Genomic DNA, 26,462 nt, shown 5'->3' with positions numbered 1-26,462 from the left:
GTCTCGCCGCCCGCCGCTGCCCGGGCTTCATTAGTAACCTGATAATTCCCCGGCAAAGCCCCAGCAGCGGTTCCACCATGAAGTAATTGGAGGACGGTAACGTGAGCTGATGGCGGCTGGGGATGGATCCTCGCCCTTATTGATTTTGACAGCTAAATTGTTAACCGAGAGGGAAAATCAGATGAAAGCCATTTCAGAATAAATACAAGACATTAGGTTTAAACATCGAGGCCGTAAGAAAGCCTAAGAAAACCCCAGGAAATGCAACCTGAGGCCTGCCCGTGGATCCTCCCCGCCGTCCTCAGCAGCACGACCCACGGGGCCGCCGCAGCGCGGGAGGGACGCGGGCAAGTGCCGAGCGCTGGGAAGGCCGCTGGGAACCCCTCAGCCCCACCGGGGGATGCAGTCAGCTCCTGCTGCTCCAGCAGGAACACGGAGGAGCTTTCACAGAGCAGTGAATGCTGCCTGCCCCCCGAGCAGAGCCATACGGCTTCCGTCTGCAACCCAGGAGGACACAGGGCTGTAAGGCCCCAGCATGCCATCACACAGTAACACCAGGGCTGGCTGTGACCCCTAATTAAACTCCAAGCAATAAGAGCCCAGTGAAATCAGAATGGGCTCAGGCGCAGCCCAGCCCCTGGCTCACGTCCTGGCCCCGATGAGAGCAGGCAGGGGCTGGAGCCCGCGTTACAGAGCTGGGGGCACTGCAGTGCCCGGGGCAGGCAGAGCAGCCCAAGAGCCAGGTGCTCACACCAACCCTAGCCCCAGGCTCACCCCTCCCTGGGCTCCCCACCGCTACCGCAGGAGCACAGACAGGGCACCCAAATCAATGAGAAATTGAGCCAGGACCCTGAAACTTCAGGTGGCGCATCTCACATGTCCCCAGAGGTGAAAGCATAATGGGGGCTCAGGTCTGGGGTGTTGGGGGTCTCACGACTGTCATGAAAGATGAAATATTAAGGAAAAGCCCCCATTGTGGGCATGGTAAACATGTTCCTTGGAATCCTACCTGGCTGGCAATAGGGTACAGCCAGAGAAACCCCAACAGGACAGGACCACAGATGAAAGCCCCCAGACTTGTATGCAAGGGAGCGGCCACGGAGCTCTGCTCCTGCTCACCGCCTGCCTGTGACCCTCTATACTCAGAGCTTCAGAGCCAGCCATGTCCTCCGCCAAAGGCACAGCAGTGCCATGTCTCCTGTGTCTCCAGGTGCTTTGCAAGCCTAGCTCATGATGGTTGACAGGGCCCTGGCGCTGATGCTTGTGAGAAATGTTCTGAGCATTGGCCATGCTATCAGCGGCAGCTGCTGAGGGCCGTGGGGCCTTCAGGAGGCCGCGACATTCCTGGGCAGCACAAGCGCCCGACAGCCAGGGACCTGCAGTAAAGCTCCCCCAGGTCTGGGTCTGGCCGACAGACACACAAGGCACTTCTGTTACCGAGGGGGCAGTGGGAAAAAAAATGACTGCTGCTATTGTACGCGGAGTTGTACCAGCAGGCTGCGGCTGATGCCAAGCATTTACCACCCTCACGTCCTGCTTACCACCCTCACCGCCCTGGGAGAAGACAGACGTTTTGGACGTTTATTTAGAGTGGTAAGAATTTCAACAAGTCGAATTTAAATACAAATAAATATTAAAGCATGTTTCTGAAGAGAATGCTACCACATGCCTGACTTGAATTTAGATACTTTCTAAATTCTTATTAAAAACAAAAACTGTTGTTTGAAATAATGCTGATGCACATCCTGAGGAGTACAAGTGTTAGACCACGTAAGAACAAAACACAGGCTGTTCACAGAGGAATGTAAATGGGTGTTATTGACATTCACAGGGGTACAAACTCCAAATGACACTACTTTCTCTTTACTCAGGTACCCAAAGAAAATTTGAAAGCAAATATTTAACAGTACAAGACCTACTTTTAAACAATTCAAGCTTTTAATCTATCCATCATACACATGCACAGCTTCATTCTAGATGCTAAGTTCGGAAGCAGGAAGCGTGCTCAGCACTTGAAGGCAGGTGCACCGCTTTGGGAATACAAACCTTACTTTGCTATACAAGTGAGCAGCACCTGTGCACAGAAATGGTGGCTGTTTAAAAATCACTTTCTGCCTCGTTTGAGACTACTGTTCGCCAGCTTGGGGAAGCAACTCAAGAGTGACAGACAAGGTGAAGACTCACCACTGAAAGGACTTGAGAAAGTCAACATCAACAAAATCAGAACAGTATCTCCCACACCTGAAAACACAAGTTCTCCTACATCCCTCTTGCACACACGGTCACAGTACCACGTGCACAGAGGAGAAAACGCTGCCACAGTGGTCCTTCTTCAGATCTTTCAATTTTGCAGAGAACATTTAGGGAAAAGCATGAGCTGCAGACCAAATGATTTCAGTAAAACACCACCCATTAGACCTCTACATTAAACACCTTGCACAGGTATGCCTCAGCAGGCAGCAGAACCAATTTTGTCACAAACACTTGGGTCTCTTTAATTACACTGAGAGACAATCAACCTCCCTCACCAGCCAGTGGAAAGAACAGGAGTTGGACTGGTTGGTGGGCAAGCGCTGAGGTCATGTGCTTGACAGATGTCTCTGAGGCTGCAACGTTATTCTCACGCTGTCACATCTGGTTTATGAAGAGCTACCACTACAGGGGATTACTGAACGCAAACATCAGATATGCCACTGCTGCACTCTGAAGCTTATGGCACAGAACAAACCTCAGTGGTGTGTAAATACCCCAGCTCCAACACAGAGGCACATACCTACAGCCCAAATGACACTGCAAATACCCGTGCTGTGTCATGACTTATCTTAAAGTTAGCAAGTCAAAACGCAAAGTAAACTTGCTTTGGTGCATATAAAATATTGCATGCACAGTTACTAAAAGTGTTGTAAAGTCTATTTAAAATGAGTTTTATTAAGATGAAAAACTTTTCCATGGTAACTACAGAATGCTAATCAAAAACAAGTGCTTCCCCTCAATTTAAAACACGAATTGGAATACTTTTTGTTCAAAAAAAAATAATAAAATAATCAGTTAAATGGAGTATTTTGGATGTGCTTTACTCCATACACTGGTTGCTGTTTCTAATCTTGCTAATGAATGTGGGCTAACAAGAGGTTGTCTGGACGTTCACCAGAGGCTTTCAATGGAACCTACTTTTCTGAACAGCGTTCAGCTGTGAAGCTAGACTGGCAGTAAGGAGTATTCAGCAGACCACCTAAGGTGATACAAAGCCCTGTGCCATGTACAGTGGTGTTGTGCTCAGGTGGGAGTATCCTTCTCGCTCTAGAAGAGTACAGAAGCATTGGAGGATTCCAGATATACAAAGCAGTGTTTCTTGCTACCATCATCCATTCATAAGCATCATCTCCTAGATTTCCAGGCAGCTCTGGAATAAGGAGTAGTCCTTTTCTTATCTGGTGGTTTGAAGTAAGAATAAACAGGTGCTGCTGGATATTCGGCATCTGGATTTTCTGCCATCATTTTCAGCTTCGCTTCAATGGCCTTTATTTTTGCACTGACACTGGAAAGAGAGGGGAAAAAAAAGAGAAATTGAGCTTGATCTTAGCATGGAATCACACTACTGCAATCCAAAGTTTTGTTGACAGCTGAATACCCAATTGCACCAGGAGCAGCTGGGCAGACCCCACCACTGCCTCCACAAGTGTGAAATCAGGAAGCAGGAATCTACTGCCTAAGGCCCACGCTATTTCACTTGAATTCTCAGCATGGATTTGCTTAGGAAAGGCCCTCCATGACACAGCACAGCACCACGAAACAGCAGTCCTTGCACCTACTCAGCACTTTCTTGAGGATTCTGAGCTAGATGAGTACAGAACAGGGCTTCCTACTTCACACAAAATGAAGTCATCCGAGGAGCTCTGAGCATGTGCAGCAGAGTGCAGCTCAGACCAGGCTGCTGGAAGCAGCAGAGAAATGAAAGCCAGACTTCCTCCCAGCTACACGACCACTTGGGATGGGAAAACCCCAGACTCTAATTGGGTCAGGAAGAAACATTATTTCAACATTACCAGAGTTTATCCCAAAGGGAGAAGCTATCCTAGGTTACACCCCAAATTCCTAGGACTTTTGTTATCCACTGTCCTCTGCTGGGCACGGACTGAGGAATGTTCCCTTCTCCACGGCAGCTCCTTGCGGGATCCGTCCTCACTGAACAGCTCCTTTGTGTCACTGACGTAGCTAGCAATCTGCATGACTCCGTCCCTCTGCTCATTACTTTCCTAGCACGGTACTTCTGAATTTCAATCTCATTTTATCTGTAGGCAAATTAATTATCCCAAGTCTCGGTTCCTTGTAGGTTCCGCCGACAGAACACTGGGGGGTGGGGCTGGAAATCACACACACCTTTAACCAAGCTGTAAACCAAAAGCAGCCCTGGGGTTGGAGAATTTAACCACATCCCACAGACAAGACCTACTAACCCTAATGCTGGCAGCATTTTTTTTTTGTAATTTAATGGAGAAAGATTTTTAAAATTCTTTCACCATTATAAAGGAAATTCTTGTTCATAAGCATTTTACTTAATGAAATTAGTAGAGTACAAAACCTCTCACTGAAATTCATGTGAAGAAGTACAAAGCACGTTCTGGGCAAATGAGCTAAAGTATTGCATATTTCCAATTCCTCTCTCTACCACTTCTCCCTTAAGTGTCCTAGCAGTTTAATACATTAGAAAATGAACATCAAGTCTTAAGTAACTCATCTGGGACACTTCGCAGCATGCTGCCCATCTACAAACAGCTCTACTGTCACGTCACATTTTTAGTACAAAGATCATGACAATTTGGTCACCTCCCACCCACTCCATCTCCTACCTTAGGTTAGACTGGGGTGGCTCCGTGCTGGAAGATGGCTCCAGGCTGATTGGAAGAATCTTCTCATTTTTATTGTGATCATATCTCTGCAAACAGAAGACCAATATTCAAGTCAACTGCAATTACAAACAAAAGCATTTGCTTATGGATATGCTTTAAATCTGGATTAATATCACCTTGGGTTTTATGAATCTTTCATCTGAATGATTTTGGTGGCCAAACACTACAACGAACCCTAACCATGATGTTTGTTTAGTACCAACATGATGCGTACATACTGCACACTCATGTACATTGTACTGTGGGGTCCTTATGCCTCATCCTGTTTTATTACTTCCTGTTTCCACCTATATAAGGCAAAGTGAAGGTGTTAAATTTTAAGGTAATTACCACACTGCATCACTACACCCTTTATAGAGATGTTGTTCAGAGTGAGGAGATAACCCAAGCACCCAACTCCTCTGAATTGTGAAGTGCTGGAAGAAAAACGCATTCCAGATCAGCTGGGAACCACCTCCTTTCCGTATAAAGCAGCTTGTGAGTCTGTCTTCTCTGTGGGCAACGGGCCTCCTGAACTATTCACAGTGCTCCGCTTCCTTGTTGCGCTTGGCACAAATTCAGGTTTGTTTTTCAGCAGAGCTGCTCAAATTGACGGTGTCTGGTAAGCCTTGGCTGCTCATCTTAAAACTACTTAGCACAGCGCTGCTATTGCCTAAAATAAACACTTGTTGCAATAAGCTAAGGTTCTGTGTTGTTAAATCTTTCCAGTCGCAGATTAGAAAATGCCATGCAAACTGAACTGCTTGTTTATGTACGTTCTTTGCCATACCCTGGCCGGCTGAGCACTGAGCTACCCGCTGAAGTCCCAGCTGAGCGCCTGCCCGCTCCTCTGGCTGAAGCTCCTTTGTGGCCCGAACGCTGGTCAGGCACCCGGAGGTGCCTGTGGCTCCAGTGCCTACAGTACCTGTATGGAGACTGGATCTGCACACGTTTGGATGTGCTGACAAGAGCCTGGAGCCCTCCAAGCCAGTAATTAAAACAACACGGTCTCCTTTAACAAAGATACCTGCCCTTGTTTTTCATTTTCTTCTTCCCTTTTCCCTTCCCGAGACTCCAAAACAAATGCATTGGTATACTCAGTAAGAGAAAGGCTGGGAAGTCACCTATAGGACAATCAACGCATGTTAAAAGCAAACTGCCCACAGGTAAGTAGCAAAAAGCAGGTTCCCCTGCCTCCCCCCAACCATCTTTCTGCAAATAAAGTTAATCCAGCTATGCTGCGTTATCAAATACCAGTTAGCAAAAAACTGCAAGAGAAACAAGACTTCAGCGACATTAAAACAAGGATGTTCCAGAAGGCACTGCTTCAGTTAATACTAAAAACTTAATGTTTTATGCAATAGAGCAAGCAATAAAATGATATTTAGTTTAGAAGTGAACTACCTTGCTTTAGAAGTCAGAAGTAATTAGAGCTGCTGCCACATAAGTGCTTTCACAAGTGGAACAAAGTAACGGAGTGCCTAGTAATTGGGAATTTCCATGCATCTCCGATCCAAAACGGGAGCAAAACCACAAAGGGAAAGATACAGACTTTCAGCCAATCATTCCCTACGTTTGGGAAAAGTTGAAATGCAGACATTTACAGAGTAACCTGTTCACAGAGCTCTGATTAGAAGCTCCTTTACAAAGAACATCAGGTTAAACGGCCTATTCTCATTCATAGCTGATCCAGCACAGCTCAGGTGGAAGAGAGGAGTGGCAGATCGTTCATGCTATTTCCATGAGAATTATTTCCCAGAACAGGCTGAAATTATCTTGCCAGGGTAAGACAGCCTTGATAAGAATTGTTCCTTAATATTAAAGATTTTTGCCTTTGCAAACTAAACGTGGTTTTTATTTGCGGCAAGAGGCTTACCTTGACTTGTGCGTGTGCCCACCGCACCACCAGTTTCTTGGAAAGGGCCAGCTTCCCATTGAGGCACTGGATCGCCTTTTCTGCTTCCTGCACAGGACGCACAGGAAGACAGTTCAATAAACAAACCGAGTCCTCAGTCAAAACTGTCGCAGATGTAAAGACCCTTTTCTCTTTGTAAATCAGTCTTCTGTAAGTAAAGCTCTCTGACAGCAAAGAAAGTTTATCCCATTGTATCCCAATCCAGGAATATGTGGAAGCCTCCCACACCCATCTGAGTAACCAGACTTTTATAAACCAGCAGGGCAGACTCCTTCAGTTGTTGGGGGGAGGAAATGGGGAAGACGAACACAAGTGTTGAAAAGCTCAGCTGCAGAAGCTACTGGAACAGCGTGCTGAGGGAGGCTTGTGCCCCTGTAGGGGTTTCTCTCGAAAATGCCATGATTCATTACAGTGATTACACGTCTCATAAACACCTACCTATGCTTATCCCAGACCTTACTAGCACACACTGGGGACGTTAGCCACTTGGCCCTGATCTAGGTTAAGCAGTGAAACCTCACTTCTGGGACACTCCCATAAAACTTGATTCACGGCAGTTAAAAACGCGCGTTGCAATGCTGTTCCGCCTTGCTGTGAATAAGAGAAGCTCCAGCAGAGCTTCCAGAGCTCTGGCACCGCATCACGGCTCTTCTGACATCCTTAGGGAGGATTTCACAGCAAAAAGATGAGGGCACACAATCACTAGCTATCTCCAAAACCGCTGTTTTTTGTAACTTTTTAACCATTCTAGCAGAATTTTGACAAAATAACTATAGCTCTGGTGTTATAGCTCGCGTGACTTGAATTTTAGACTGCAAGAGTTAAACCCCCGAACGGGCATCCAGAGGCAGTTCCCTCCAGGACGCTGCAGATGTTTCATGTTGTGTATCTGGCAGCATCACACGAGGTGTCTGTATGTTCGTGAAGCCTGGGAGGACTTCTGAGCAGTTCTGGATTTCGAGTGGTCTGGCAGGCTGACCCAAGGCATGGATCACAGCACCAGCACTGCACACCTCCACCAGCTCGCTAGCAAGAGGAACCAAAGAACCGGCCCTCTGCAATCAGCACGAGAAAGCAGAGCTCTGGAAAAGATGGCACAGAAGAAAGGAAATCACTGCTGCTTCCAGGAGCAGTCAGAGCGAGGCTGTTGGGGACGATAGGTTTGTGTAGAGAAGGTATTTAATTTATCCCTTCCTGGTTTAGCTTTTTATTGACATAAAGGAGATGGGGAAAGAAGCCAGTCATTTAAGAGAAAATTCCACATAAAAGCAACATACCTGTTTGGTTTCAAAGTTCACAAAGCAGTAACCCCTCGGCTGCCCCTCCAGAGCGCCGGACTTGTGAAAGAGAAAATCAAACTGCTTCACTTTGCCAAACTTCTGGAGGAGTTTGAGGAGGTGGTACCTGAAGGGGAAAGGAGACATTTACCACACTTAGCAGTACTCGGAAAGCAAGGACACACGCAGGCACAGGTTTCACGCTCAGCCCCACCATCCATTCGTGCCGTGGTGCAGCAGTGCCCAGCCACCCGCCGGGGTGGGCGCTGCGTGCTGCAGCACCTCGGCCCCGCGCTGCCCTGTGCTCGGTGGCAGCTCCAAACCCGCGGCACGCAGCCTTCCTCCCGCAGTGCCAGCCGAGGAGCCCTGTTAATAGCTGCCTTTTGGGCAATTATGCAACGGCTCCCCAGAGGGCTGGGAGGGCTTTGCCTCTCGCCTAAAAACCACACCTACTTCCAGCCGTAAGGACCAACACGTTGGTATTTTAATACATTTGGAGAAGCCTGAGTACATCTGTCTGCTTAGCATCTAGTGCCACGAGCAGCCTCAAATCGGGAGCCTGTTTGTTGCAGAGGCCACATCTGAACCTGGAAGGTCCTTACAGCTTTTTCGGTTCCCTCGATCCAAGCTGAGCACCGCCGGCTGACCTACAAGGCCAAACTGCACCTGTTGGGGCAGTCACTGGCTGACCCCAAACCTGGAGACCACTAATTGTCTAAGGGCTTATGAAGGGCATCTTAGGACTCAGCTTCTCCCACCAATTAGCTGTACAGCATTAGCAGGCGTGTAACCCCAGCCCAATTTCCAGCTTCCCTGACAAGAGAACAGTCGCAGCTCCCAAACCCTTTGGGACAAATCCTGGTGCACGTAGGCAGGCACTGCCCAGAACAGTGCGTGTCCAGACACAGGGATCAGCAGTGCCCCAGGACAACCTAGTGCATCACGTAATTTTAGGGATAGTCCGAACGGGAAGGACAGACAATATTTTTCCTAATAAAGCCCGATAGGATGTCTGAAACGGGCTGTGGCCCTTTGTAAGCTTCAGGAGCCAAGCAAGAAAGTTCCAGGAACGTGAGTCATCTCCCAGCACGGGCACGGCGGACGTTCAGGATGTGCACTTTCAAAGAGGTGAAGGTACAGAAAGCGTTCAGGCCCGCAGTGCAGGAGGGCCAGGTTATCTTCCAGGGGAATAAACACATTGTAATTGATTAGGGGAAGCTTCCTACGTCCTTCAGAATACAGACGAAGCACCGAAGTGCTGGGGTCTTCCAAGAGGCTCACGAACACTCAGCCTTAGCAGGCAGGAGAGACAGAAAAACAAGAGCAGGAAGAGAAAGGAGCCGGTTACACATAAAGCATGCTTCACCACCGCACCTCAGGCAGTCACAGACGTACCAGTAAAAGCACCAGCTTTGGAGATGTGATATAAATCCCATGTGTTGAATCGCCAGAGCCTCCCAAAACATGTAAATGCCCCAGGTTTGTTTCTGTGAACATATTCCTACAAAAAGCGCTTGCAATTTCAGCCGTATGGAAATGAAGTCTTTACTACTGGGATGCTGATTCCCTTTCTGCAATTACAGTCACTGGAAGGGCAGCAAGGATTCTGTTCGGCAAGGAGGGAAACCCCTGCAGCTACCTGCCCAAAGGAGCACCTCGTGGTGGTGGCTGTCCCCCCGCGCACCTCTGCACTCAAACAGCACCATTTCTCTCTGCTTTCTTGGCAGCAAAGCAGAAGTCATTCCTTTAGAATACATTTTATTAGAAGAGCCTGGCAGCGACCTATGGAGTCTATTTAATTTACAAGCTTTAAATCTTAGATGATACCAACAAGGGTTTCAAACCACACACGCAATTTTTACCCCTGGAAGTCCTCAACGCTACAAGGAACCGCTCAGACCTCGACTTGTGTGCAAGCAGAAGTTTCAGGCTGTGCCCACAAGCCGGTGTTAACGCAGCGAGGCATTAACAGCAGTTTGACTCATCTCCAAGCGAAGACGACTCGAGTATTCAAGGGAGACCTGTCGTGGAAAACCCCAAGTGTAAAAAAAAAAGTGTGAACGCATCAGAAGCGTTATTATGGCAGCGACCCAGGCTACCCAGAGCCTCAGAGCCGCTCACACAGATGCGGCCCCGCGGAGCACCGCGGCCAGCCCCAGTTTCCACTTCCTCTCATCTGATGTGAACGCGAGACAAACCAGCAGCTCCCCCGTTTCCTTTTCCTCCAGCCTTCCTCCTGGCACCCCGAGTGCTATTCAAACACCGGCAAGGCTTCCTCTGAACAATGCCGTCCCAAGGATGCCGCGAAGGTACCGGGCCACATGCTAAACCGATTATTGCGAGGAATTCTGCCCCACTGGGAGCCAGGAGGAGTCTGCAACAACAACTCGTGCACACATTGTTTTCGAGGTGAGACTCATCAAGATGGGACCCCAGACAAGCGGCAGAGCAGCCGAGGAAGCTGGACACCCACGACTTCATTCCTGCAGGCAATCAGTGGTCATTCAAACGCTATCTGGTCTCCAGTAGCCTATGTGTAACTGCAGCACTGGAAACGCAGCATTTGGACACACAAAATACGAGTCTCTGAAGGCTTTGCAGACAAGAACTGGCAGGGGAGGCAGTTCCACTCCATTTGCCACATGGGACACGTAACACAAGTGCTGTTTCCACAGGCCAGGACCACCAGGCGGTGGCACAAAGCATCTCCTCCCCCCCAGGGGACAAATGTTGCACCAGAGGAGGCTCGCAGCGATGATGAGGGAACCCCACGGCTTCCTCACTCGGTGACACCAAACCCAGAACCTGACCACCTAGAAGAAGCCCCCCAGTAACCATTACCAGTAAGGAAGCCCACCAGAAGGCGTCCCAAACCCCGCCATGTAGGGAGCATCGGTGCTCGACCCCCTCCGAGCCTCCCATAGGAGCCACAGCTGCTCGGTACGCACAAAAACCTCCCGAAAGCCACCGGCTTGCAGGCTGTAATTTGCAGGCAGCCCTACATTTATAAATTCCTATTACCACAGCTTGTGCTCAAATGTGTACGTTACCTAATAACGCCCCAGTGCATGATTGCAGCTATAGGTTGCTCGCTAAGCGGAAGCCTTGGATTAATTCAAGCCTTTTTGAACTCATTTCTGCTCAAGAAAGTCACGACCAATTATTAGCCCGACTAACAACCCCATCAACTTTACTCCACCTTAAGGGAATCTAACACAGAAATTGCAGGGGGAACCCTCTAAAACCAGATAAAAGCGGCAAATGAAGCAAGAGCTGCTTGGCGTTCAGGTGCGTGTCTTCAGCCGCGCGATTAGTAGGCTCAACGGGGATGATTCAGGTGAGCAAGCACGGGCAGGGGTGTAAAGCCTCAGAATGAGAAAGCAAAGGTCAGGCCGATTTGTAAGAATTTGCAGAACTGACACAAACATTCTTATTTCCGTGCTGACAACGTGTTAAAAGGAACTTCCTCTCTTTTCTTCACAAGGAAACGGAGATCACGGTGCCGTTTTCAGAAGGGCAGAGCCATTTTTAAAGCCAAACCAGAAGCGAGGTGCGGGGTCTGGAGCCAGAACTGTAAGGGGCAACAAGCCCTGAGCAGCACGGGAGCGCTCCAGGTTTAGGACACGGCGAACGCCGTCCTGTGGCCGCGGTGCCACCCCGGGCAGACCTGTCCTGGCACTCAGCTGCCGAGCTCAGGGCGCTGCCGGGGGTGCGAGCAGCGGGCTGAGACCCGCACAACTCGTCCCACTCGTGGTTCAGAAGCGGGGCGTTTTGCCCTGGGAAGCTCCGAGGCGCCTGGCCTCGCTCCGCGGAGCGATGGAGGCCAGAAGGGTGTTTGATCACACGGCTAACGGCCAGGCAGGCAGCGAGGGGTGCGGCACACGCACAGCCCCTGCTCCAGCACTGCGCTCGCCGTGTCCCCGGGACGGAGCTCGGCCCGCGCGGTGGCAGCGGGACGGCCAGCGGCCGGGCACACCGCGGTCCGTGGGGTTCCACCGGGCCCGAGCCCGTCCCCGGCACAACGCCCAAGCGCGGCCTCGGCTCCGCTGCTCGGCGGGGGGACACGGGGAGGGCCCCGCTGCCACCTCCGGACCCCCCGGGGCCGTGGCTCAGCGCAGCCCCGGGGCCCCCGCGGGAGGCTGGGAGGGGCTCGGCCGCTACAGGGGGGTACCGGGAGGGGGTTACCGGGGAATGGGGGGCACCGGGGGGTACCGGGAGGGGCACCGGGGGCGGTGCCGGAGGGAATGGGGTGGCCAGGAGGGAGAACGGGGACACCGGGGGGGCCCGGAGGTGGGTGGGGGTGGCACCGGGGGGTGGCACCGGGGGGTGGCACCGGGGGGGTGCGGGGGTGGCAACGGCGCCGCTCGCGGCACTCACTCGGTGATCTTGGGGTCGAGGTTTCCGATCCAGAGGCGGTGCCCGTCCTGCAGGGCGCCCTCGCACAGGATGGACGCGTTCTCCAGCGGCAGCGCCTGGCGGCCCGGCTCCATGGCGGCGCGGGGCGGACCGGGACCGGCCCCCACCATCACCCCCCCCCCCCCCGCTCCGCCGCCGCCCCGGCCCCGCGCAGGCCTCGCCCCGCCCTCGGCGCCCGGCGGTGACGTTGCGGCGCGGGACCGTGACGTCAGCGCAGCGCGCGGGGCCCGGCGACGGTGAGCGGGGAGGTGGCGGCGGACGGAGCCCTCCCCCCCCCCCAACCCCCTCCCCGGGGCTCCCGGCACGGCCCTAACGGGGCGGGGGGGGGGGGCGAGGAGGGGAGGGGCGAGGGGAACGGGCCGGGAGGGGCGGGGGCAGTGGGAGGGGCGGGGCTACTCGAGGGGGCGGGGCCACGTGGGGCGTGGGCAGCAGGGGCGAGGTCGCGGAGGGGAGGGGCTACGGTGGTGTGCGTGGTTAAGGGGGGCGTGGTCGGGGGCGGGGCTTGTGGCAGTGGGCGCGGCTCGCTCCCGGCGGGTGGCGCGTGCTGGGCGGCCCGGCCCGGCACGGCTCGGCCCGGCACGGCTCGGCCCGGCACGGCTCAGCACTGCACACCCTGCTCAGCCCTGCCCTGCCCTGCCCTGCCGGGCTTCCGCCTGCTTCCCCTTCTGTGCTTTTGCAGCTCGGACCCCCGAGCCCCAGCCTGCCCTTGTGCTGCAGTGAACACCTCAGAGCTCCCAGCAGTAAACAGCTTGAACCAAATGCTTTAAAATAATAATGCCTTTCAGCCTCAGAGCTGGTAGGGTGGAAGCCAAAGTTTCCATAAGCACCGCGTCCTCTGGTGAGGGAGGTGTCCTCCTGCTGTGGCACCCCGGGCTTTAGGTGGCCGGGACAGCACCGTGTCCCTGGGCCTGAGCCGTACAGCTGCAGGGGCACCGAGGGTGGCCTGCGGTGCTCAGCTGCCACCACTGAACTGTCACCACTCAGCTGTCACCACCAAGCTGTCACCACCCACTGACACGCACAGCCAAGGCTTGAAGCCGTCTCTGCTCAGCGAGCTGAGCACCTCACCCACCTTTTCTCTTTCCAGGTGAGCTGAAGGCGAGCTGGAAACGATGGCCATGGCACTGAGATGCTTTCGGCACCTGCATTCCCTGCTGTATTGTTCCCCGTTGGCCATGATGCGGAGGCTGCCGCAGGCTCCTGTGGGCTGCCCAGCCCCACTGCTGGAGGGCTGCAGGCGGTGTGTCCGCCAGGTGCTGCTGACCCGGCAGCTGGCCACCAAAAAAGGTACAGGCAGCCGCTCTGCCCGGGTCTGCAACCCCCGGAGGTGTTGCCAGACACTGCTGAAAGCAGAAATTCTTACTCCTTTTGTCTCATGTACAAGTATCGATCCATCTTAGGCAGAACGCAGCCCTGGAGGAGCTAGTTTTCCCGAGTGCACTGCAGGGTACAGGAGTCTTTAGTCCTTCCTCAGGGAGAAGTGCTGCATGGAGCTGTCATGGGAGCAGCAAGTAGCCATTGGCACCGTGCAGGCTGTGGAGTTAGAGTTCGTACACACAGTGTGGCATTCAAAAATACCTCATCTCTGTGCTCAAGTGCTGGGCTATTTACCCATTTAAGAATATCAGCTTATCTTAGACTCAGCTCTGAATCTAACAGTGGTCGTAACATCTTCTTTCTACTTTCTAATACAACAACTAAGTGTTCTCAGAAACACAAATTATTTTTTGTGTAATCTGCAGCTAAAGGTAAAGGACAGACTCAAGCCAGAGTGAATATCAATGCTGCTGTAGTTGAAGATATTATCAATTTGGAGGAAACCAATGAAGAGATGCAGGCAGTGGTAGAAGCTCTGAAAGAAGATTTCAACAGAAATGTCAGCGTTAGAACCTCGCCAGGTTGGTAAATTTCTTGTACGATGCTCTACTGCTTGTAAGGAAGGATACCCGTCCTAGTAACAGAGAAGTCTTTTTTTCAAAATTGATTTTCTTTTTATTGAGTTATTCACTGGGCACCCGATTACTACAACCTTGACATCCCCAACTAAAGGCTCTCTTCACCCTGAGCTTGACCAGGAAGAATCTATTTTTGTTAATAGCTTCCTGGAAATAGCCTTTCTAAGTGGGAGATGTCAAAAGTGTCTAACTGAACTGTTTGCAGATGTGATGAAGAAGCAGGTTGTCAGCTAATGGTGCAGTAGGGCAGGAAAAATCCAATTGCCATTAAATTAGCCTTTTGGAAATTGCCATCAGGCTGGTGTCTGGCATATACAAACTTTTTTTTTCTTTTTTTTTTTTTTTTCCTATGAATCTTTGTGGTTACTGACCTTTACAAGCCTTATTCACTTATGAATTTTGTGTTTCAGGAAGAAACGTGAATATATTTGACTAAGCTACAGTTACTATAACACTCTGAACATATGTGTTTGTAAGTAGTATCAAGTTTCAGGGATAAAATTTAACATTAAACAATGACCAAATTTGAATAATTCACCACCCCTGCTCTGGCAGGGGCACTTCAGTTTTTAATGGAGTTGGAAAGTGTAGCTCAGTCTCTTAACTATTTATTTTAACCATAGGTATTTTTTTAATTGCACTGATAAAGTGCCTCTTGTCCCATGTGCCTTTTGGCCTGTTAACATTTTGCAGCAGAAACAAGAGAGCAGATTAAGAGTAGCTTAGGGAGAAACTGAATACTTTAAATTAGGCAGTGTATAGCACCTCCTCTTGGGACTTGGAAAAAATGAGGGGTTTACAGGAACGTTGCTAAGTTAAAGACAATCATTTTCTAGATCTTTGTAATAACATTTTAATGTTTAAATGTTAAGAATTAAAAAATATTTCCTTTTTATTCTTCACAATCTTTGTTTAGTTTTCCTATTCTAGTAACAAAAGCAAGTGAGTTTTGTTTTGATGTTTTTGTGCTCTACAGCAGTGTTAAAATAATTAACTTGCAAATACCGCAGAGAATGTGTAAATATAAACAGCACCTGAAGTCTGAAAAATATATAATTTCTTTATTAACATCTATATTTTGCAAAATAGAAGGAAACTGGGACATTCTGTTCATGTTTTTATTACGGCATCATCCTGAAGTGCTGTATCGTACTGAAATTCCTGTGTGCTTGGTTCTTTTGAGGGGCCCTTGATCACATAATTGTTGTGACGAAAGATGGGAAGTTTCCGCTGAACCAGCTTGGGCAAATCTCACTGAAGTCACCTCAGCTCATCATAGTCAACATGACCAATTTTCCAGAGGTAAGGACACGTTACTGAAGGCATGGCAAAGGGAGGTAATCACTGAGGGAACAAACGGGTTGATACCGAGCAAAGAAACAATTGGACAAAATCAATCAAATCAGGCGGGGTTGGAGAGCTCTGACACAAAACAGAAGCCGTATTTTGCTGCTGACTGCACTCTGTGCAGGGCGAGTGACTCTCCAGTACCATTTGGAGCAGAGCATCTCCTACGTTTGGCGGCACTGGGGTCAGAAAGGAGTGGTGTGCTGCACATCAGGCCGTGAGGGCCCTCAGGCTCATACCCAGAGCACACCACTGACTGGTCAGTTTGCTTTGGGGGTTAGGTTGCTGTCTGCTGTATCTGTAAGTTAGGGTGCTGCAGTGCTGGCAAGACACCTGCACACACCACGCTCTGCCAGGTCTCTGTGCTTCCCCTGCTTTTTCTGCACCCAGTAGTTGAGTGCACATGTCCTCCTTTGTTTGACCTGATGTCAAACAAAGGTGTGCACATGTGGGAGTGGTGCTGGATCTGCCCTGATGTTTTATGTCAGTGCAGCACCTTGAGGAGACACGGCTATGCGCCAATCCATAAGTGCAGTTGGAATAGCCTGTGCTTGTGCTGGGGCCACCATCAAACTCCTATAAATCTTGCTTACTGAGCACAGAGGCTCAGGGCACCCCTGGAAGCTCATGGAAGCAGCTGCTGGTGTTGCCTCTGAGCTGGGCCTGGGCTACCAGGAACAAGGCCTAACGCAAGCCCTGAGATACTTAGTGAGCTCCTCCATCAACAGCGCCTTCAGATCAGAACCCCTAAATTAGGGTTAGTTTCCCTTAGTCTTCTGCAGGAGGCTTAAACTTGTCCCCAAATTAGGCAGCAAGTACAAATCACACCTCAGGATCAGCATTAGTGGTCCCACACAGCGGGCTCCTACAGATCGACCTGCAGATGTGAGCGGCAGCGACCGCAAGGTTAGCTATTCATCCCACTCCGGGTCTGGAGGCTTGCCAAAGCTTATCTCTATTTATTTTGCAAAGGCTTTCCCCAGTTAATTAAGTCAGCAAAGTCTCAGAGGAGGTCAGCATAAGGCACTTGATGCCTAAGTGTTTCTTAAAGTGTATCCAGCAGGTATAATGACTTTGAAGACTGAAGGCGAGTGCATCAGCGAGTGCACTGAGGTCCCTCAGAGTGCCAGAGCTGAGAGTGCTGGAACCCGTGCCATAATGCAGCTTCTGTCCAGGCAGGAGATCAAGATACCAATATCATCATGTATAGCATTGCCTACATTTGCTTTCTAAGCCAAAGGACCATTTTTCATTTGAACTGGAGCTGTAACTATTTCTCTCAATGTAATATTTTATACCACCACTGCTGTTCCATGGATGGGCTGAACTGCTTAATAACATTACACTCACTTTCATGAGATGTCATTATTTATAGAATATAGCCAATACTTCATAGCATTGAAAAGCAAATAAAAATCCCTGAAGATTCTGGAAAAGAAAATAATTATAGGAGAGGACTTACAGAGCCAAATCCTGTTTGCCCAAGAGTTACAAAAAAAAAAACAAGATCATGTCTTTTAACTATGGCTATTTTATGTGCTGCAATAGGATGGGGACAATATTTTTATGATTTTATCTCCTCTAGAATGTATGTTAAACAATACAACTTCTAGCAAGCAGTCTCTTCCTACAGAACATGCACTGTGCATAGAATAACATGTTACAGTCCTAACATGCTGAAATCATCTTTGTTATGTTTTCTCTGCACTGTTTGTGTTTTAGAGTGTGACCATTGTGTTTTACAGAACACTGGCACAGCATTAATTTCATTCAGTGACATCACGCATTGCAGAGCTAAATGAATATGCAGAGCTTTAGTTTGTGCCTCGGTTGATAGAAATTGAACTTCATAAACACAGTCTACTGCAGCAGCCTGGAGCTAAAGTTAACAATGGGAAAGAGTATCAGAAATAGCAATGCTCCTTGTAGGAAATGCCACACTAGTGCCAAAGGAATAGACTAGTTCAGTCTTGTTATTGTCAATGTCAAAGAACGAAACAAACTGGCAGAGCACTGTGGGAGTTCCCAGCAAAACTGTGATTTAACCATAATGTTTGATGCTGTGTGAAAGTTCACCAGCACTCTAAAATGGGGAAGGAAGCATTTTAATCACTTTGTAGTTCCCAAGCAAACCTGCACACCTCACCTTTTAAGCAGAGCAGTGTCAGTCAGCAGTGATGGAGTTTTGAAAACTTAATCCTAAGTAATAAGCTGTAAAATAAACATAGAGCTGGGCACAGGCTCCGTTCTCAGCCAACTGCTACCGATGTAATGTGGTTAGGTTGTAGTGCTGAAGTGGTTAAGTTAGTTAACTTTTCTAAATTGGCACTGTGTGATTTCTAGTGAAAAACATTCAACTGGAATTTTTAAATGCTCAGAATCTTTCATCTCCTTTGCCACAGTCAGGCTATGCCTAGGGAATTTATTGCGGTTTCACTCTGCATTGCCTCAAACCATTCAAATAGTTTCAAAGAAGCAAAACAGTTTTCTTTTGTTGTTGCTTCCCTTCCCCTCTCCCCCCTTTGTGCCCTTCCTACCCCGATACCGAGCGCAGCCACAGTTTCCCATTCAGTTTGATCAAAGCTCTCCGCACCAATGTAACTTCCTGATCTTACTGGTAACAGAAGTAAATGTTTCCATGTTCCGTGGAGATGGATTGCCAACTATTGACAGAGTTCTGGCATATGGGAATGATTATTTCCTAATTCTCTTTACCTTTTGATCTGTTTTACAGAGCACAGCTGCAGCTATGAAGGCTATAAGGGAGAGCAGAATGAACCTGAACCCGGAAGTGGATGGGACGCTAATTCGGGTGCCGATTCCGAAGTAAGTGCCCACGGCTGCTCAAGTTCACCCAAACGTAAAGTAACACAGAGAGTTACAGGAAGGGCCCTTCAGAGGTTAAGCTCACCCATGCCGTATTCCTGGAACCAGAGTGGCCCTTGCACCTGTGGGTGCTCAGACCCTGCAGTGACAGAGCCCTCAAAATGCCCTGGTCAGACACAGAGGCACGAAGCCCCGCTGTGTGATCTGCCACCCCGGGGTTATGTGGCCCTGGGGTGCCGTGAACAGCTCCCACAAAGGGATGGCTGCACACGCAAACCCTGCACACATGCGCTGCGTTTTAGGAGCAGGTAAAACGTTTTAGGAGCTAAGTAAAGATGGACCGAGTCTTTCTCGTGCCTTAGATCTACTTTAGAAATTCTCTGATCAAAATGCTAGATAAAATTCAAGAGAAGTCTAATTGCAGCTTTCTGTTGCTGTCGGTGAAAGGGAATGACATTATCATTCTATTTGCTGATTTTCTTTTTCCCCTGTGCTCTCTGCCCTTCCCCCATTCCTCAGGAGAGGAGGAGGGCACCATTATCTTCATAATTGCTGAGGCTCCCGGGTTGCTGCGCAGTGGTTTGATTGTTAATGGGCACTTGGGTCATCCTTGAATATGGATTGCAGGGGAGGAAACTCCAAAACTACAAATCTTGATCTTTAAAAAAAATACTGTTTTTCAAACAAATATGTACGTTCTGTCACTTTCTTTTGTGGTGTCATGGATCAAAACCAGGTCTTCTTTCCCCAGGAAAGGTCTAACATTCTCCCTTGTTCCTCTGGTGCACAAGGGTTGCTGCTCTTGGTCCCTTTCTTCCTGGACAGTCAGCAGCCCAGGGAGTCCTAAGTTAAACTGATTTTCAGTTTGGAAAACTTGCCTTGCTGGTCTGCCCTCGTGGGTTCCTCTAGTTCCATTTGCTGACCCATTCTATTGGCACAACTAAATCTGTCAGAGTTTCATCCACCTATCAAAAAGACAAGCAGACGGTTTCAGTCTTTAAAACCTTCTAATGCAAATGGAAGAAAAATAAGCAAGTTCTGCCAGAGACTACTCTTTAATATCTCTAAATTGATTTTTTCTACTCTGAATTGCCTTTTTTCTATTTTTTCCAAAATATTTAATTTTCTCAACTCTCTAAAAATATTTGCAAAGAATATGCAACAGATGGAGGCAGTGAAATCACCAGAATTATGGCAGGTGCGCAAAACAGGCAAACAATGAAGAGACAGTGTTTCTGCAAAAAGGATTCTTTCATGAGGGGAAGCACGTTAAAAGTAAATCAAACATGAACGATCTTCACCTGTTACTAAAGACACTTCTTAATCAGACTTACAGGTGGAGACCCATGCATTATATTTTGCCTCGTATGTGCAGCTACACATCAGGGCTTGAGATTGTTTCAACTGAGCATTTAAAAATGAAATTTACTTTTCAGTATTTATTCCATTAGATAAGTTTCTGCATTACAGTTTAAACGTACACTAGTTTTAAAAATACACTGTTTTGTTGGTGTTTATTTCTGCTTCCTGCTAGGATCTCCTCTACTCCCTAAGGTATTAGCCTGTTTGTGTTGCTAGCACTGCATAGGCAATATTTATTTGTATAAAAATTATTCTCTGAGGGTTTAAAAAAATATAAAAAAAAAACACAGCCATGGGAACATTTGTATTGGTCGATCTCGTGGCCGAATTTGACCTGACCTTGTGTCTTTTATGGTATTGCCTCATTTTTAGATTCATCTTTTTTGGACCCATTGTGTTACACTGGATATTGTTTGTAAATTAGTAATATTTTTACACATGCTTTACTGAAAGCCGGATGACTCATTTGAAAGTTTAATGACTCATTGTGAGCTTTTATTTTCCTTTGCCCTTTAAGAAATATGCAAAGATACCTACTATGGGGAGAAAGGACTTGAGAAATTTCATTTGAAGAAAACAAAGCTGTTTGAGCTGCGTTGCTCCAGATCGCTCATCATAATAAGTCTCTTTCATGCTTTTTGTTGAATAATATATTTTGCACCCTGTGTTTATCTGCAATTATGCATGCAGAGTATCTAGTTAAGCCTACTTTCCTTGAACTGATCCCTCTCATTCACAGGAAATTCCTAGCATTTGAGATACAGAAATTATTCTTACCCGCATAAATGCCTTATGTTGGAGATGAGATGTGGCCTGCATTGTTTTCACTGTGGGTGTGCTCATGCCATATGCTGGGAAAGGAGCATCCAAGTGCTGCAGTGCTTAAACCACTGGTTGCTGACTGAGGCAGAAACAGAGGAGACGTTACCCGTGGCGTAGGGCGCGTTTCTGAACGCACTGGTGTGCGGTCACCAGGCTATGTCGTGATCCTGGCAGGGCAGGATCGTCCCTGGAAACCCGCAGGGTCTGAGTCCTTCCACTTTACCTGTGGTGGTGGCACTGATCCAGCAGCTGCCCCTGGATGGGAACCTTGTGTTTGCACCCCGCTTCTGGCACCCCTTGCCCAGGTTTGCTTCATGCTTTTTGGGGATTAAAGAGGAAGCAGCTGCAACAGTTACTAGACAGCTTAAGAGTCCCAGATCTGGGTACAGGAATAAACAACTGTCCTTAAAAACCATGGGCCTGGCTCATGTTGATGGATTCCTTAACCAGAAACAGCATCTGACTGAAAAAGTGTCCGTTTCTGGCATCGGTGGTAGCATTGCTGAGAATTTACATACGGTCTGGTTGGAACGTAAAACCCGCTGAGAAACTCCACGGCACTGCGCAGTGATAAAAAGAAATTGGTGTTAATAAAGACAGACAAGGAGGCACGAAAGCTGTGACCCTGTGCCAAGAAGCATAGGAAATCTGGCAGCCCTGCATAAACAAAAACATTTCCTTAAAGGCTCGGCAGCCCCAAGCAGGCGAGTGATACCCTCAGCACAATTCGCACAAGCCGAAGCGAGCGGGGAGGTGAAAAGCAAAGGGCAAACTTGGCCTCCCCCGGCTGAGGCAGTCCTCACGGACCAGCTCACCCCACCGCCCAGCAGGAGAGCAGAGGTTTCCAGCTCCCTCCTCCCGGTTTTGCAGCCATGGATTTTTTTTTTTCCCTCCCTGCCCCCTCAGAAAGCTGCCTGAGAACCTGACCTCACCCAGACCTCTGTTTATGAGCTGGCTTTGCATGTGCCGCAGGACCTCTGGCTGGGGATTTTGAGCAAGAGAAGCCCTAAAGGCATCGGCGTTGGGATGCACAGGAAACCGCAAGTAACCCCGCTCGCTTCTAATTAGGCCTTAGAGTCCCGGCCCCAGCCTGGGCTGCCCAGAAGCCCCTCGCCATCTGCACTCTGGTCGCCCCCCTCGGCAGCAAGGACAGGGCCACACTGCTGTCCCCAGGGTGTCCCCTGGGTTCGAGGGGGCACCGCAGTGCCACAGCTGGGTTTCAGCTCCACATCTGTCAGCCTTTCCAGGGATACCAAGTCCCTGTAGTGGCTGATCAGTTCAGGAAAGCTTATTCCCTCCTGTACCTCAAAGTAAAAACAGCCGGCGGTGCTGAGCAGCGGTCGGAGCCCCTGCAAACATCTGCTGCAGGACGGTGCCAAAGCCAGCGCGAAGCGCAGGGCTGCAGCAAGCTCCGAGAGGCGCAGGCCGATGCACGCTGACAGCCTCCCCGTAAGCAATACCCGCGAGGGGGCAGAGCTGGTGCTGCTCTGGGAGCCCTCGCCCCACATTTCCTGACTTCTCTGCAGGAAGAGTCTTGGCCTCAGTGTTTTGGTGACCCAGGCTGTTGCAGCCAATTTCTAAATATTCACGTGAAATGTTTATTTTGCAATATCTTCCGCGAGCAGACGGGAGCTCTCTGCCTAGCAAGTCTCAGTGAGAGCGCTGTATTTATTCTCAAGGTGATGTGGAAACTGCACTAGCCATGAAAATAGTTACAATATTATTGTTAAGCACTAACGGCTGATGGTAACAGTGATCAGCTGTAGGTGCTGGAACATTACTGGAGCTAAGATGACACGTCAGCTGGTCCCACATTGTGTTCAGGCTCCCTCATCACCTTCGGTTTTCAGTTTGGGATGGAAAGTTGAAAGTTTTCTTGTGGCAGCACAGAGTGACTGGCGCTGTCAGGGGAGAGCTGGAGATCTGTGCCACGTCACCTGTGGCTGTACGAGCTGCTCATGTCAGAGCCATTTCTGGTGTCACCTCCTTGTCAGACAGGGTGTTACATGTGGTCTCGGTGGAGATGCCTGGTCATGAGGAGCTGGAACGAGGTCAAGTGACACACAAGCTCTATAGGCTCCAGATACATGATTCAGCCTCTTCCAGTTGCAGGGAGACTGCTCTGAGTTTCAGGAATGGACGGAGGTTTCCTCACAGCTTTGCAGGGAAATTACACTTCTCAGCTCTGTGTCTCAGGTCTGGAGCTGGATTTTCCCTCTTCCCCGCAGATGCTTTGGCAGGAGAAAAAAGAAATTAAACATTTCAGCATGACTTTCAGGCACTGCAGCGACAACCATTAAATAAGTGAGATTCAGTCCAAGTCCCTCAGCTTAGAGCTGCGCTGGGAACTTTCTGTTCTAGGCTCAAGACTCTCTGTGCCGAGATGTGTTGCCATGGCAGATGTACAGAGGTAGCTGAGCTGGCTCAGGGTGACCAGAGCAGGATAAAAGCACACCCTGGGCAGTGCCGTTGCAACTTGAGGCCTCGCACAGAGCCAGCACCATCGTAAACCTGTGCAGCGCCGTGTGGCAGACCTCTCGCAGCCCATCAGCCCCAGAGACAGGGGAACTGTCTGAGAGACACCACAGCAGAGATGGCCACTGGATTTACCCAGAGTCCAGTCTGCAAGTCGCAGGAAATAAATCTGGCTGTGCTACACGTGACACTTTTCTCTTTCCTTCTTTGTTGATAGGGTCACCAGAGAGCACAGGGAGAGCCTGGCCAAGCTTGCCAAACAGTCCACCAACAAATCCAAAGACGCCTTGAGAAAGGTGCGAAGCAGAAGCATGAACCAGGTAAAGAAGTTCAAGAGCAAAGTGTCTGAAGATACCATCTGGCTGCTAGAAAAGCAGGTAATTTTTTCCTTCTAGCGTATCATGTTTCACAGCTCAGTAGTGTGAACACACAGTGAGCATTTATGCCAGAGCTTGCTGACAAACCTCCAGCACTGAGAACCTGGCTGGAAAAGAAGTGACCCTGGGTTGAATTTTTGGAGTAGGCAACAGCTGTTGTATTTGCTTTTTCTCTGTGAGATTTCAGGCTTCAATCTCAAAGCCAAATTTATGGTATGAACCATAAGCTGAAACAGGAAAAAACATTTTCCCCGAAAGCTTTTGTAGTCCAAGGGATTGTTACACAAACCAGCTGATCTTGGGGAGCAAAGCTACCCAAAGTTTCACCACCACTTACGCAGTGCCTGGACATCAGAAAACAGCTGGCATTAATGAGGATTGCTCCAGTTTGTTGTTAATGAAAAGGCTAGCAAGATTCTCTGTTAGGAGTTTTTTGGCTCTGATTCAGGAAAATACTTAAGCACACGCCTAATTCCCTAAGAGCAGATGTCACTAAAGTCAATTACTTGGGCAAAAACTCAGGCACAAGCATAAGTGTTATGCTGAATTGATGCCTCTGAAGGCAGGCCATTACTTTTTAGCTGTTTGTTTATTAACAGCTAAAGTTAGATACGTTGCAAATGCTTCAGAACTGTTCTCTGTGCGCTCACAAAAATAAACACTGATACACAGAGCGTTTGTGCAAGCAGGAAAAATGGCCATGCTATTGTAACTGAATCCTGTTGGGAAGCAGTTGTCCCACAGCACACAGATGGTTCTCTGCATTTACAGAGGTAGCATCTCAAGTCTAATTTTCACTTGTACCCAAATTTTTCAGCATGAGGAAAGGTCATGTACTGATATGCCATGGAATTGAGTGCATCTTAATTAGTCCTATAAAAGTAGTACACAAAACCCCCAGAGGCTCCAACCTTTCCCTGCACATGCACCCTTCACTCACTCAAATACATGCATGCCCATTTTGGAACTGTTTGCCTTGTCCATCCGACGTTATCATGATCAACATACAGGGCTTTAGCAATAGCTTTTTACTTCCTTTTACAAGGAATTTCTTACAAAAGGAAAAGAAATTTACAGTTTACAAGAATTTTCTTTTTTACAAGAAATAAACAGACTTGTTACTTGATGCGTGAATTCTTAGTGTGCTAAGGCTGTGCTCCTGCTGTGACCTGGTCTGTTCTAATAATAGAAGGTTGTAGAGATAAGCCCTCTCTGCTCTGGTGCTGACACCAGCTGGTCTCTGACTCTGCCTTTCCCTGAAGTAAATAAGGACTTGACCAAGTAACTTGTGAAGCGCAGCCAAGATTTTTGCCAGGAGGCTTGGAAATGAGAGCAAGGATTGCAGCAAGCATAAGTTAGATACAGGGCATTTGCATGTGCAGACATCTTTGAGTGCTGAGGGGGTCCAACTGAAACAGCAGAGCACTGGTAGGGAAGTCCCCCAGATCCCTCACCACACTGTACGCCAGCATCCAGGTCTCTACCAGCACTAAGTAGGAGCTGCACAGTCCATGTTGATCTTCTCTTTCCAGAGCCTTTGACTGATCCTGGTTATCGCTGTGCAGATGTAACACTGGCAAAGACTCACCCAGGACAGCTGTGAGCTCTAGGAAGAGCCAGTTATTGCCCAAGCACTATTTTGGATTTTACGAGGGCTTTAGGCTTTCTTTCAGGAAATAGTCTGGTCGTTCCTTTCCTTTAAACTGTGACATTACCTAGTACGTGACTCGGACTTGTTCTGTGTTGCCACAGATCCAGCAAATGGCAGACAATGCTGCAGCAGAGATGGACAAGCTGCTGGCAGCAAAGACCAAGGAGCTGCTTGGATAAATGTCATCCGTATGGACATGCTCTCCCCCCCACAAGCAAGAACGGACTGCCACTACCCCACTGGCCATCTCTGCCTGGAGTCAGGCAGCCTCAGGTGACAGACACTGATGGGTCTCCCAGACCTCCAGAGCAGATCTGGGCTTTGGGATTCCCTGGCCACTGGGATTCCTGAACCTGGATTGTGCTGGAGGGAAGGGGGAAGCTCTCCTTGCTGTTCTTCATTCAGGCATGAACTGAATTGGGTGAAGTAAGATTGAAAATAAAATAACACTGAGGAGGACTGGAGGTTGTTGGAAGGATTTCCACAGCAGAAGCTGAGACCCAGGAGGTAAGATTGCCCTCTTCTTCAGGCATCAATTCATCAGGAGTAGGTGAAGCTCACACCAGACACATCACCTTGCTGGCCCATTTCCTGCACACCCCATCTAGGCTGGTGGAAGCAAGCACCACATGCAGGAGGAACTTGACGCTCTCCTGTTGTGACCCTCATCATCTATTCTTGCTTAAAATAATGCAAGAGTGAGACACGGCAAACAGCTCTGGGACAGTCAGTTCCCAGTGTGTCTGTCCCCTTCAGTTCACCCCTCTCCAGAGGGGCAGCTGGGCTAGCACAGCTACCTGCAGCCTGGCCACCAGCTGCTCCAGGAGAGTGCGTGGCAGCTCAGCACCACCTGCTGCAGACCAGCCAGCAGGAACTGGCTTTGCAGTTTCCTAGGCTTCATAGATAGAGAATTGAAATTATTACCGTGAACATGGCTGTTTGTGCCAGGACTGAGACAACCAAAAGACAGCACAGGAGTCTGCAAAGCCATCATCTGCCTGCATGCACTGCTTGTACCACGTTCCAGTGGGTAGAGGAGGGAGAATTGTAACATGGTCCTGAGCACATACCCTTAGTCACCAGCAGGTACTTTCCAACAGCAGCAAGCAGCCTCAGGCAACAGAAAGACAGAGGGAAGGTGGTGGCCAGC

The 26,462-nt window shown here is 49.1% G+C and overlaps 2 protein-coding genes across 2 annotated transcripts; one reads left to right on the top strand and one right to left on the bottom strand.

Moving 5' to 3' along the window:
- Nucleotides 1-1,569: 1,569 nt before the first annotated feature.
- Nucleotides 1,570-12,634, bottom strand: LOC118158024 (probable RNA-binding protein 18). The gene is made up of 5 exons (XM_035312580.1): nt 12,459-12,634; nt 8,082-8,208; nt 6,766-6,852; nt 4,851-4,936; nt 1,570-3,538 (listed from the first exon to the last, which is right to left on the bottom strand). The coding sequence occupies exons 1-5, from the start codon at nt 12,605-12,607 to the stop codon at nt 3,379-3,381; spliced, it is 609 nt and encodes a 202-aa protein (XP_035168471.1). The 5' UTR covers nt 12,608-12,634; the 3' UTR covers nt 1,570-3,378.
- Nucleotides 12,635-12,692: 58 nt separating this feature from the next.
- LOC118158023 (ribosome-recycling factor, mitochondrial-like) lies at nt 12,693-25,768 on the top strand. Its single transcript, XM_035312579.1, has 7 exons — nt 12,693-12,733; nt 13,596-13,784; nt 14,240-14,395; nt 15,636-15,754; nt 18,534-18,625; nt 23,502-23,661; nt 25,414-25,768. Exons 2-7 carry the CDS (start codon nt 13,610-13,612, stop codon nt 25,489-25,491), a joined length of 780 nt encoding a protein of 259 aa, XP_035168470.1. The 5' UTR covers nt 12,693-12,733; nt 13,596-13,609; the 3' UTR covers nt 25,492-25,768.
- The last annotated feature ends 694 nt before the right edge of the window (nt 25,769-26,462 follow it).

This window comes from Oxyura jamaicensis, assembly GCF_011077185.1.
Source record: "Oxyura jamaicensis isolate SHBP4307 breed ruddy duck chromosome 17 unlocalized genomic scaffold, BPBGC_Ojam_1.0 oxy17_random_OJ106480, whole genome shotgun sequence".
Lineage (NCBI taxonomy): Eukaryota > Metazoa > Chordata > Aves > Anseriformes > Anatidae > Oxyura > Oxyura jamaicensis.
This window is presented reverse-complemented; position numbering and strand designations above follow the sequence as displayed.

What these genes read in the sequence shown, in the direction of transcription:
- LOC118158024 (XM_035312580.1), bottom strand. Translation starts at nt 12,607, where the DNA reads ATGGTGGGGGCCGGTCCCGGTCCGCCCCGCGCCGCCATGGAGCCGGGC. An exon ending in GGGCACACGCACAAGTCAAG is followed by an intron (nt 4,937 to 6,765) that starts GTAAGCCTCTTG and finishes TTCTGTTTGCAG; the next exon opens with AGATATGATCACAATAAAAA. An exon ending in CCACCCCAGTCTAACCTAAG is followed by an intron (nt 3,539 to 4,850) that starts GTAGGAGATGGA and finishes CTCTCTTTCCAG; the next exon opens with TGTCAGTGCAAAAATAAAGG.
- LOC118158023 (XM_035312579.1), top strand. Translation starts at nt 13,610, where the DNA reads ATGGCCATGGCACTGAGATGCTTTCGGCACCTGCATTCCCTGCTGTAT. An exon ending in GCAGCTGGCCACCAAAAAAG is followed by an intron (nt 13,785 to 14,239) that starts GTACAGGCAGCC and finishes TGTAATCTGCAG; the next exon opens with CTAAAGGTAAAGGACAGACT. An exon ending in ACATGACCAATTTTCCAGAG is followed by an intron (nt 15,755 to 18,533) that starts GTAAGGACACGT and finishes TCTGTTTTACAG; the next exon opens with AGCACAGCTGCAGCTATGAA.